Source organism: Cyanistes caeruleus, chromosome 1 (genome assembly GCF_971803275.1).
Source record: "Cyanistes caeruleus chromosome 1, bCyaCae1.hap1.1, whole genome shotgun sequence".
Lineage (NCBI taxonomy): Eukaryota > Metazoa > Chordata > Aves > Passeriformes > Paridae > Cyanistes > Cyanistes caeruleus.
Window position 1 is genome coordinate 91,365,134 of NC_141701.1, and position 12,406 is coordinate 91,377,539.

General features: G+C 43.2%; 2 protein-coding genes across 2 annotated transcripts in view; one reads left to right on the forward strand and one right to left on the reverse strand.

The window, feature by feature from the left end:
• Positions 1–9,738, forward strand: part of RANBP9 (RAN binding protein 9) — a 40,561-nt gene extending 30,823 nt beyond the window's left edge. Inside the window, exons 10-14 of the mRNA XM_086842363.1 lie at positions 1,501–1,648; positions 3,346–3,467; positions 5,568–5,719; positions 6,332–6,443; positions 6,788–9,738. Of these exons, the coding sequence (XP_086698489.1) occupies positions 1,501–1,648; positions 3,346–3,467; positions 5,568–5,719; positions 6,332–6,443; positions 6,788–6,918 (665 nt within the window). The 3' untranslated portion in view covers positions 6,919–9,738. The remainder of the gene's footprint in view (positions 1–1,500; positions 1,649–3,345; positions 3,468–5,567; positions 5,720–6,331; positions 6,444–6,787) is intronic.
• Positions 8,149–12,325, reverse strand: NOL7 (nucleolar protein 7). Its single transcript, XM_086842586.1, has 8 exons — positions 12,110–12,325; positions 11,535–11,595; positions 11,381–11,445; positions 11,166–11,197; positions 10,176–10,272; positions 9,446–9,567; positions 9,288–9,365; positions 8,149–8,511 (listed from the first exon to the last, which is right to left on the reverse strand). The coding sequence occupies exons 1-8, from the start codon at positions 12,289–12,291 to the stop codon at positions 8,438–8,440; spliced, it is 711 nt and encodes a 236-aa protein (XP_086698712.1). The 5' UTR covers positions 12,292–12,325; the 3' UTR covers positions 8,149–8,437.
• Between the last annotated feature and the right edge of the window lie 81 nt (positions 12,326–12,406).

Genomic DNA, 12,406 nt, shown 5'->3' on the forward strand with positions numbered 1-12,406 from the left:
GTTTCATCGCATGATTTTTGCATGTGCTCTTGGCTTTTCTTCTTGCAAAGTAGGTTGCCACCAATTTCTAAGAAGTGCTTCCCTCTGGAAGATAGGAAGTTCTGACATAAATTTCTGTTGTCCTTTTGATGATAATTTATGGCTTGGGCAAGGTGGTTTAAATCCAGTAAGTGGCATATATGATCCATTTCCTTTGGTGTTGATGGAGAAGTCAGAATAGCTGTGGTTGAGCAGGAAACACCAGAAGCTGGGTGGTATGGCTGAGTAAAAGACGTGCTGCTGGCAGCCACATTTCAGTCTGCACAGCTGAAACATTTCTTAGAGCATGTAAGTAATGGGAAATCTTCAGTGGGAAGCCATGAATGTTCAAAGCTGCCCCAAGCTTATGGGGAGATTCCCCTGCCTTCCAAAGCACCCCTGCTGAGAGGAAGCCAGGCATGTTCAAATGGTACCTGAATGGGCATCCTTGAAGGTTGACTCTTAAGGCAGCAGAGACCATCAGCTTTCACTTCTTTTTCATTTCCAGATCCAAACTGGAGCTGACTGGGGGCACTTTATTTTTTATTTTTTTTTCCTCTCTGGGATAGAGTGGAAAGCCAGTGTAGCCTGGCCATCAGAGTAAGGGCAGCAGCTTTGCCTTTTTTCCCTCTGCATCAAGAGAGTGCCATCATGTGTGTCAGTGGAGAGCCACTCAAACTTTCTGGTTGTTCTTCAGGTGGTTATTGGGATGGATTGTGGAAAGTATCTGTAACTTTTGTAATTTTGAAAATAGAGGCAGGTTGATGAATGAATGTATTATTAGAATTGATGTTTGGGACTTTATAAATGGCAGCAGCTGTTTTCTTTATAATAAGCCCTTCCTGTGACCTGTTTCTATTTTAGAACATACTAGGGAGCTTTTGGTTTGATGGAACTGGCAATTACATGTTTGCCTCAAATGGTAGTTTTCCTGTTATATTTTAGAAGGGTCAGAAGAGATTTTAGCTAGGCATCATAATTTCACAGCATGATGTAATTTTATTTAGCAAAGCACAATATTAACAATTAAAATAATTACAGGATAAAAGGAGGGAGGTTGGGTGTAAGTATAGCAACATGCAAAGTATTCAGCACTGAATTCTACTGAATTTATCAAAAGAATTATGTGATTGGGAATTAATAATATTTGTTTCTATTCATAATGATTACAGTGGCCTAGAAAAGATTTTCTAAAAAACTCTTCCACGTTAATACAGTTTTCTGTTTTACCAGTATATTAATACAACTAGAAAAACCTTTTTGTGTCTGTGTTGGTACTTGTTAAATAATGCTTAACTTCTGCACTCTAGAAGCCTTAATGGTTCAAATACCTGAAACGTGGAGGTGTGTCGTACTTAAGTTTGTGTGGCAAATTTAGCATACTTGTTCCTGGTCAGTAAATGCTACACTTATTTATTCTTTTTCTACAAACTTACCTGTAAGTACCACTTCATGACTACAGTTACTAAAACTTTCTTGCAGGGTTTGAAAGTAGTTGCAGTAATGGAGTAATATCAAATAAAGCGCATCAGTCTTACTGTCACAGTAAACACACGACCACCAGCTTGAATGTACCAGAGCTCAACAACATAAATGTATCCAGATCACAGCAGGTTAACAGCTATTCCAGGTAAACAGACTTTAGATGCTTCTAAATCACATTAAGGCTTGTCTTCTCTATGTGTTTGCATGGCAGGAAAAGTTTCCAGTGGGATTTGATATTTTTTTTTCAGTACAGTTGAAACATGGTGTAAGGAGCCAACAGCTTATGATGTCTGGTTGTTTTGGCAGTTCAAGATCAATAGACCTTTTTCTCCTGTTGGGTTAAAGAAATGCAGTGAACAAAAATAAATTACCTTGCCTATAGCTATGGTCAATTTTGAAGTTGCATAGTGAAGGTTAATTAGCTCTTTGGCACTTGGGATTTTAATTGAAGCCACTGACACTGATTTAAGTGTGTTGCACACAGGTAATGAAAACTTCTCCAGATACTCTCCATTTGACAGTATCTGCAAAGTAAGCACAGTTGAGATTCATATGAAGTGTGAATTCCCTTTCACTGTATACACCAGGATTGTTTGCCTACCTCCACTCACTGTCACGAGTGCAAACGCTTTCAGTTCAGAGAATGAAAATAAATCTGTTAACCAGGGTTAATACTGTTATTCATAAGCAGTACATATTAAGCTCTGGTTTGTATGGATGCAGCAGAACCTAATTTGATGTGAAATGCAATAGCACTCAGCTGCATTGCCCAAAATGGATTCCCAAACCTACCACACAAGGATGTGATGATTTGGTGGTGATAACCAAATGTATTTTAGTTGAATAGTGATAATGGGTAAAAAGGTAAGAGTAACAATTTACTTTCTAACTTTCCACAATTTCTGTCTGCATCAGCAGTTGCCTCTGCCAAAAGGCCTGGCAGCGTCCAGGCAACTTGGAGATTTTTCATGGAGGAAGACAGTTCCTTGGCTGTGTTCTTGCCCAGTCAGAGAAGCCTTTTGGTTTCCTTCCCCAAAGGAAGCTGACTATTTTTTGGTTGCTTAGAAGCAAGATATTAAACTTCCAAATTGAATCTATTTGGTCTTGACAGAGGTTTTAGGTTGCTGTTCTCTATGATGGAATAGAACAGGCCAGGATGCAACTGGCAGCAAAGCTCAGTCCCCAAAGCCACACTGGCATTTTCTAAAAGCACTTCTGTGAGCTGCTGGAAGCAATGGAGTTGAATGGTGAGGAGATGAATGCTCTGCATTTGCCACTGAATGTCTCTTCAGTGTTCTGCTTTACTCAACATTTGCTTTGGGGCTTTCTTTTTTTGTTTTTCCTCTGTCATTCCTCAGAGTAAATAAGAGGAAAACACATTTTTTCAAAATAATTAGTTACCTGAGTATGGTATTTTCAAAGTAGGATGTATATTGACTTAACTATATTTTTTATGTATAAATATTAACTATATTAAAAAGTGGGAGTAGTATATTTTCTCAATGCATTTTCTTCAGCTATGTGTACATACAGTTAAATAAATAAGGTAAGAACTTTTTGGTGTGTATTTAGAAAGTGTTATAGTCCTGAGTAATGGAGGACATGTTTAATTTTTCAGCATCTGGAAATAGTATTTTACTGAAAACTAATGTTGAGACAGCCTTAAAACTTCACACGGTGCTCTGGTATCACCAGCTGCTATCGAAGAAACTGTGGTCTAGCTTGGTAATATTTAACAGCAGCTTTTCAGTAGCTAAGATGAAGAAGTTCTGTGACGAAGCTGTAAAGATAACCTAAGTATTTAAACATGAGTAAAACTTATATTTATTACTCTCTTTTCAGCAATGATGTAGACATGGAAACAGATCACTACTCCAATGGGGTTGCTGAGACTTCATCCAATGGCTTCCTAAATGGTAGTTCTAAACATGATCACGAAATGGAAGAATGTGACACAGAAATGGGTCTGCAGTGATATTTCTTACATTTTTATTAAGTGATGGCAACAAGGTTATGTTTTTACTTGCAATGCTTCCCAACTTGAAAATTAGGGTTACTAGCTCAAATCTGAATTTTTTGTTTGTTTTGCTATTACTAGATGTAAATTTTAAAACCACTGATTTAGGCAGTCCAGTATCAGTGTGAGAACAGGGGAAATGGATAACTCATGGCTACTGAAACTAGCATTCATTTCTAAGGAAGTACCTTTGAGAAGAAACACCCGGTTGTGTAGCACCCTGTGTTTGAGTTGGGAAATTGCTTCTCCCTCTTCCCATTCATGGTTCTCATAGCATCTTTGTGCTCCACAGTAAGCGTAAGAATTCTAAATCTTTCATATTGAAATGCAAAATGCTATTATTTAATGCTCAAAAGCTTTATTTGGGAAATGTAAAAAATGAAAAATTAACTTTTTTCCCCATGTTTTCCACCAAAAAATACCAATTTATATAGTTAGGAGCTAAAAATTAAGTTTGTTTTACATAATATGCTTTATACTGTCATGCCTGTTGATGTTGGTGGCAAATGAGTATTTAAGTCCCCTCTGCTTGCCCTTTGTGCAGCTGCAGAATTGGTACTCAAACAATTGATTTAAGCAGATGTCAGTTAAAGTGTAGTTCAAGTGAAATGTGAGACCTTCAGAATGCAGCAGTGCGTGCACTGTGAGCACTTCCCAGTTCCGGGGCATGTGCTGCTGCTGCTGAATCCTGCAGCTTTGCTGGGAAATACAGTAACTGTGGAACAGCAGATGTCACTCTGTTACAGCCCTGCAAGGAGGAATGCAAGCTGCCAGACCATTTTCCCTGCATTATACTTTGAAACTGGATAATAACAAGACCTTATTTCTGTGACAGAAAACCCAAAACAGGTCCTTTGCTCTCCTGCAGCCTCTTCTGCAGAGACTTGCTGCGACAGGCATGCAGCAGCTGCACAGGGCAGGGAGTTGTGTTTTTTGTAATGTAATTGTCCCCTGCCTTTGGAAAGTCATGTCTTAGATGAGGCTGAGCTAGGGACAAACACCACTACTTGATGACTTGTGTGTGCTTCACCTACACTGTTAACACCTCCCCACACACACACTCCCCACCCAGTTTGAGTCTGGTGGTTTTTCATTTTTTAAAATATTTATATATTTTGCTTAGTGCTGTGTATGTAAGGTTTAGTAGGCAGGTATTTTCCAGAGGTGATAGATCTAAGGAAAAAAAAAGTGGCCAGTTAAAAATCCTTTTTTGAAATAGTAGTCAAATTACATCACTAAATAGGAGTGTTAAAGTGGGAAAGAAGAGTGGATTTGTAATTGAAGAGTCTGTCAAAATGCTCATTTTAAAACTTGATTCCATTGATGAAAAAAGACAAGGAATGGATAAATGCCTTTTTTATAAATGTGGTGCTTTAGATGTAAATTTTTAAGAAGCAGATTTTTCAAAGAAGCCAAAGTGTTGGTTTACTATTCATAAGCTGCATCAATATGTTTTAAAATCACTAGTATTGGGGAATATTGTAGGAAACAGTAAAGAAATCAGTTGTAGTGTCCTGCTTGATTACAAAACAAGCCTGAAATAGCCAAATGACTAAGATAATGTGTTCTGTGAGGGGTATGAACAGTCTAAATGATTGTCTTGTAGCAGAATCCATCATGGCTGTTGAGGAAGGTTGGCATTTTCTTACCCTCTGTTAGTTCCCGATTTGGTTTATTTTTAGAAATGCAATGCCAAATAATTAAGAAAGTTAGAACTGTGTGGACTTTTATTGTTGTTTTTTTAAACTTTAAAATTTTAGGGTAAAATCTGGTTTATCTTCTAGTTAGTTTAAAATTACCCTTTGCAAATAAAGAGCACATGTTGTGACAGCCTTTGCTGTTAGTTAACCAGGTCTCTTAAATGTTTATAAGGAGCAGTTCTGCAGTGTGTGTGGTACAGGAGCACGTGGGGCCAGGGTCTCTGGCTGACCTGCTGTCCCTCTGGGCAGGCAGCTGTGGTTGAGTGAAACCAGTGCAGAGTCTGTAGATCCATAGGCTGTTACCCTCGGCTCTGTCAGTGGTGATGATGACGATATCATTTCTTTAGAAGTAGATTCAAGTCAGTTAAGACGCCAGCTATGTGGTGGCAGCCAAGCAGCCATTGAAAGGATGATCCATTTTGGAAGAGAATTGCAAGCAATGAGCGAGCAGCTAAGAAGAGAATGTGGCAAAAACACAGTGAATAAGAAAATGCTCAAGGTATGTTTAATCTTCTTGTAAAGGTGCTGCCCAGCAGGAACTGCCCACAGCATGGTGTGCTGATGGAATACTGTTGTGCTTTAACTTCTGCCATTTTTCACTTGTCTCAGAGCAGGTGTTCTGGTCAGCTGTGGTGTAGCACGTGCACAGGGAAGACAATTTTGTGCTGTTACACAGTTAAACACAGAAATTAATCTAGCACTTTCTCTCATTTGTGACCACGTAACTTGGCCTCTTGAATCAAAACTCTGTTTTTGTCTCTAATGATAAAAGAACTGCAAGGGTAGAGATGCCCAAAATGTGCTGTGTCATTAGTACTCTGCATGTTAATTAGTTTGCCTTGATTTGAGACTGCTCTGGAATTCTCCTGCCAAAGACTGCATGCAGTCTTCAGTCTGTTTTCTCTTACCCCATCACTTAGTAAAATAATGCTACCTTTTGCCTTGCTCTTGGGAAAAAACACTGAATGGAACAAGTCCTGTCACAGTTTCTTTCTGTCTTTTTGTGTTGATGCTGACAGTCACCTTTGTGATTCTGAATCAAAACAGTTGAACAAAATAGCCCATCTTTTCACTAGTTGCTTGTAGCTGTAATAAAATCATCTTCCCACAGGATGCATTCAGTTTACTTGCATATTCCGATCCCTGGAGCAGCCCTGTTGGAAATCAGCTCGACCCCATACAAAGAGAACCAGTGTGCTCTGTGCTGAATAGTGCAATACTAGGTAAGTGTGACCCGCCCAGGAAGCTCAGGGTGCCTCCCTCTTGTCCCACACAGGTGCCCCTGCTGCTCCACCGTAGGGCTAGCAGTGTAGGGTACACTTCTGGGAAGAGAGGGATACTTTTGGAGAGTATGTAAAGTAACAGTACTTCTCTGCTTTTGTAGTTCAGAGCAAAAATGGGCCTGTTCAATAACAGTGCTGTGCACGGTCACTTTGTTACTCCTGCTTTGTGTCTTGCTCTAAGAGGAAACTTTTCAAATGATTTAAAGTAGTTTAAATGTCAAGTTTTCATTGTATTACTATGAAATAATTCAGGTATTTTACCTGCCACTGTGATTCTTTTTCAGAGACTCACAATCTGCCAAAGCAACCCCCACTTGCCCTTGCCATGGGACAGGCATCACAGTGTCTAGGATTGATGGCCCGGTCAGGAATTGGATCCTGTGCGTTCGCCACAGTGGAAGACTACCTACACTAGCTATGCATTTTGAAGGTCTGAAAGGTGTTGTGGCATATTCAACATGGAAAGCAGACCAGCTCTGCTGACTGGAATTTGGAATTTTAATTATGTACTAAGGACAAGTCTGTCGCTTTATGTTGCTTCCTAGTTTACAGCATGATGCAAATGATTTCTAACTTAGTGTTAGGAGAAGATTTCCATCTTTAAACCTCTTAGACAACTAAGAGTTGAAAATATCACTGGTAACGTCAGACATCCAAATTGACAAGTACCAATCCTTTGAACGATTGTCCAAAACAAACCAAAAATCCTGCTACCTTGTGGTGGGACGGAAGAATAGAAAACATGGATGTATTAGCATGTGGGTGATGTAAACGTCAAGCAGGATGACTTGCCAACCTCCACCCCCATTGTTACATAGTTCAATCAGTGTAATTTGCAAAATGCAAATGGTTTGGATATATAGTGTTGATGGGAAGAAATGATATTTTTTAATGTGTACTGTAAAACTTGAATTACTCAGGAGCTGAGTGAATATGTTTGTTGCTACTTACAATCCCAACCTGTTGATCTTAGTAGTTTTTTGTTTTAACATGGTCTTTTCAACTTTGTTTCCTTGTTTAACTACAGACAGCTTCTGTTGTGTAGGCTCACCAGTTTAACTGTTGTATTATAACAGTATTACATGTCAACACAGTGTGGTTATGACCTATTTATATAAAAACCAAATATTTAGTCAATTTACAGTCTTAATTTAATCTTTGTACACCTTGCATTTTTAAAAGTGCTTAAATAGTACTATATTGCAATAAAATGTAGTGATATCATAATTAACCAGCCATTAAAAACTTACATCTACGTCCACGGTAGCAGGGACGTTTATGCTACATTGTCTTGTTCGAGCTCCAGCGGTTCTTGTGGAGACGTGTGAGGGGAGTGGCTCATCCCTGGAGCAAGGGCTGCCACTTCCCCGAGGGAGCTGGGCTGGTGCCAAGTGAAAGGCTTTGCCGTGTTCTTGCCACACAGTGAGTGACTCTAGCAGGAAGCTAACTCAGGACTCCGTGCAGATGGGGAAAATCCCATCCCTTACAGCTGGAAAGTAAGCATCAGGCTGGAGAGAAGTGTCCTGCTGTGGGAGCTGATTTAATGATTCTGCTGTTAGGGTACAGCCTTTCCTTAGAGACACGAGTCACTGAAGCGGCAGGAAGAACTGCCTGCTGTAAGGAATGCAGCATCCACAACAGTAGGTAGAACATTGCTCATCTTTATTCTCTGCAAAGGCATTGCCTCATGGAGGCAGCTCAGCAAGCCTGGCCCTAGCACCTGGTGTTTCACAACACTGGCCTGGCTGCTCTAGCTTCCCCAAGAACTTCTGACAGGGGGAGAAAACAGGGAAGTCTGATCTGGCACAGCCTGGAGCCTTCTGCTGGCTGGAGCTGAAAGCAAAGTGATGATGAAGGGGGTAGAAAACACCTGGGTTGTGTTGAGATCAACTGTCACTAAAAGTCCGTAGCAGCATCTTCTGAAAAAGCTGTCTTCAGACTCCATTTTTAACCTGTGTTGCCAGCCAACGTTTCTTAAACCTTGCTGCTTTTTCCTTTTTATCTTGCCCTTAAAAGAAACAAACAAATAGCTGTTATAATTAATAATATAACATAATAGTTATCATTTTCTTAGCCCATGTGCTGGAAAAGCCAATCCCTTGGCTGCTGCAGCATTTCAGAACAGAACCACATCAAACACTGATAAACTTTCTAATGTGTTTTATATGCCTCAGGTGCATTCCACTGGCCAGGAGTACCACTGTGCACCAGGCTCCTTCGGAGGATGGGGGGGTGCAATGTTGCTTTCAGTGATGGAGCACAGATGGAAAACAGGCCCTGCTTGCTAAGGATCAGTAACTTTTTCCTCTGGTGTTCATGAGCCTCACAGATTGTGTGGCTGTGAGCCTGTCCCCATCCATTATGGAAATGAGGAGAAATGGGTGCTATTTCCCTGTGCTCACCACACGGATGTCCTGGGATCTTGCTATCCCTCTTTATCATCTGAAATGCCTTCCAGCAGCTCAGAGACTGGAGGCTGAAACAACACCTACCGAAGTATTTATTTCACTGAGCAGCCCTGGTTCTAGCACAAGAGCTGTCTCTGAACATACCAAAAATTAAGTAATTTTTTTTCAACCTGGGTCTCATACACCATCCCCAGGGGTGTGCTCATGACACCCACTGAGGCTGCAGTGTCCTGCTGCCCCTTCCTTACTCTCCAGGTGCTTGGAGTTAAGCGAATCATAAGCCAGGATGCTCTAGCACAGAAACCCTGATTTTATTCAAGTGTACTTTTAGCCACATATGCAGAAAATAGTACCTACTCTGACCTTCTGTACTCACCCCAAGACTTGTCCACAAACTGAACTGCAGCTTTTTTGACTGGGTCTCTCTTGTTTGCAAAGGAAAAAAATTCACTTGCTGAAACAGAGACAAGTGTTAATCACCAAGCTGAAAGCAGACAAGGCTCGATCCAGACCCAGCCAAGCAGCAGTGCTTACCCTGTACCCTGTTGGTGTGTGGCCCATAGAGCTGAGCATTTAGGAAGTCTTTGGCGAGCTGTTGGTGCAGGCCTGTTACACTGTGGTCTTTCAAGCACACAGCCATGTAGTTCCCTTTTGTCCTAGTCAGAGAGAGATGGAAATCCCTGCACTGTGGTTACAGGATCCAGAACAACAGATGCTGCTGTCAAGCTTTGCTGCTTGAGCACAGCAGCAGCCAGTGATGGTTTCTGATACCCAGATGAGCTTTGTGGCAGTATTAAAAAAATAAAAAGCTGGACCAATACTCTAAAGCTGTTGTCATATGCATTTGTGTACCCTGAGCAGTTTTATTTGCCATCCTGAGCTCATCCTACCAGGAGCTAGGGCAGTTACTATCTAGGACCATCAGTGACAACAAAATAAAGAGGAGAGAGAAAAATAGCTTAAAATGCAGGAATTTGGTGCTCAACCACCCCACCTGCAGCAGCACACAACACAATGTGTACTGCTGTGCTTATGACTGCCCAGCTATCTCATAGCAGTTACGTACCTGTAATACATTAAAATTATATATACACACACATATATGCTAAACTAGAAGCTATTAAAGGTGCTTTTAGCACATAAATATGCTTTCAATCAAAGGACAAGGGAACATAAAGTGCAGAAGAGGGTACAGCCATGCAGTGACAGAACAGCTGCTGTGATGCCCCTTCCCACACCAGACAAAGCCATCTCCTCCTCTTACCTGGCACCCTTTCTCCTCTTGCCCTTCTTCTCCTGCGCTTCATCTTGGCCTTGTTCCAGCTGTACAGCCCCAGCGTCAAGTTCCTCACCTAGAGTAACTTGCAAATGAAATTTCCCAAAAATGTTACAAATCAAAACCGGTCACAGGTTCCAGAAACAGGATTCAAAACAAGCAGCATTTTCCAGAAGCACTGACTAGGAAGAACAGCTTTAAGAGGGAGGGGAAGACATATATGCTCAGGGGAGCCCGAAGTACTGCTAGCCAGCTTTCCTCCTCCTTGACATCAATTAAGTGGGATTCATCACAGGACAAAAATTCAGTGCAACACAACAGCTACAGGTAACCCATACAGGGAAATCCATCTCTAGCTTTAGTCTTGCTTAAGTCTCAGCTTATCTCTTTGTTATGTCAGATCTTGTTTAAATAAAAGCAAGAAAAAGTAGCAATTACAGCATACAGCAGTATGTGAGGTTTGGATGAGAGAACTGTTTAAATAATTTTGTGAAGTCCTACAAAATACAGATGAATGCACTCATAAACACTAGGTTCTTGATTTTATAATTCTGAGTTTGAAAAAAGTTAATTTTCTACAGATGCTATTAAACTGCAGTTTGATATATAAAGTTTGCAGCAATTTAACAACTCTACCCAGGAATAGCCTTTGTAACTTAAACACAGGCTAAATATTAATTCACCTCTGGTAGTCCTTGCTTTTTCTGCTGTAACACCTGCCCATGATTCTCTTAATTATCAGGCGATTTAAGTGAAATCACTGCACAGCAAGTGATTTCTGTAAAAGGTGTAAGAATTAGACTGAATTTTTTCCTCAGATATTTCTTTTCCTGGGGAAAAGACACTCTGTCCAGTGTGTTCATGTTTAAGACCTGGATAAGGTCTCTTCACCAGAGCTCCCCACTGCAGCTCTGGCACAGGAATGAACTCCTGAAGTACCAGATGTGCACCTCATTAGCAAAGCAAGCTGTAGCGTACCTGGGTCATCGGCCACAGCCTGCTCAGCGGGCCTGCAGAGCAAAGGGAAGGCAACAGTTACTCTTCAATTCATGCTCCCTTCGTTTACCCAAAGCCACAGAACCCCCATTTCCAGTCCGGCCTCCCAAGCCAGGACCAGAAGAGGCTGCCCCAGGGGTGGTAGATAAGGAAACAGGGATCCCAACACCCACCGCCGCCTCCCCAGGTCCCCTCACCGTGGGGACACATCCTGCAGCTCCTGCAGCTCGTGCAGCACGGCCTCGGGCAGCAGCCTGCGCTTCTGTGGGGGAGAGGGGAGTCAGGCGGGCACGGGCAGCGCCGGCAGGCACACGCAGGGCCCGCAGGAGCCCGGCCGGGGTAGCGCGGTACCTTCTGCTCTGCGAACAGCTCCTGGTGCCGCCGCCGCTTCTCCTTCTGCAGCTGCCGGTGCCTGCGGGGAGGCGGGAACCACTGTCAGAATTCCATGTGGCGAGAAGGGGAATTACGGGAGGGAATAAAGGAGGTGAACGAGGGCTTGGAGGGGCTTGGAAGGCCAAAGAAGGTGGTGAGGAGGGGAAAGTAGAGGGATAAGGGAGAGGGGATAGGAAAAGTGAAAGGGGTTCAGAGGGGTGAAGGAGGGTAAGAGCGGGATAAGGAGAGAGAAGAGGCCAGGGAGGCGTAAGAGGGGTGGTGGGGTAAGAAGGGAGATAAGGTGGGGAAAGGAGACATCAAGGGGAAATAAGCAGGGATAAAGGAGGGAATAAGACGGGGCAAGAAGCGTGAACGGGGGTAAAAAGGGGGCTAAGAGGGTAAGAGGGGGGGTTTAAAGAGAGATACGCGAGGGGATAAGGGGGAGGTAAGAGGAGTGAAAGGGGAGAAGAGTGGGGCTAAGCGAAGGGGTAAGAGGAGGGAAACGCTGGTGTGAGAGCCGCCGTTCGAGGCGGGAGGCCCCGGCGTGTCCGCACCTCCGGGCCGCCTCCCCCGCCAGCTTCCGCTCGGCCTCGGCCGCCTCCCTCGCCACGCCGAAGGGCACCTCCTCCGGAGCCTCGTCCGCCTCGTCCTCCGAGGAGGAGGCCGGGCTGGGGAGCGCGGCGGGAGCCCCGCGCTTGCCCCCGGCCGCCGCCTTGGCCTTCTGCCGACGCACCATGTTCGCGGCCGCTGCGCCGCCCGCCCCGGAAGCGCTCCCGCCTTCCGCCGGGGAATGCCGAGCGCAGGGACACCCGCCCCGCCCCGCCCCGCGGGACGCGCGCACAGACACGGGA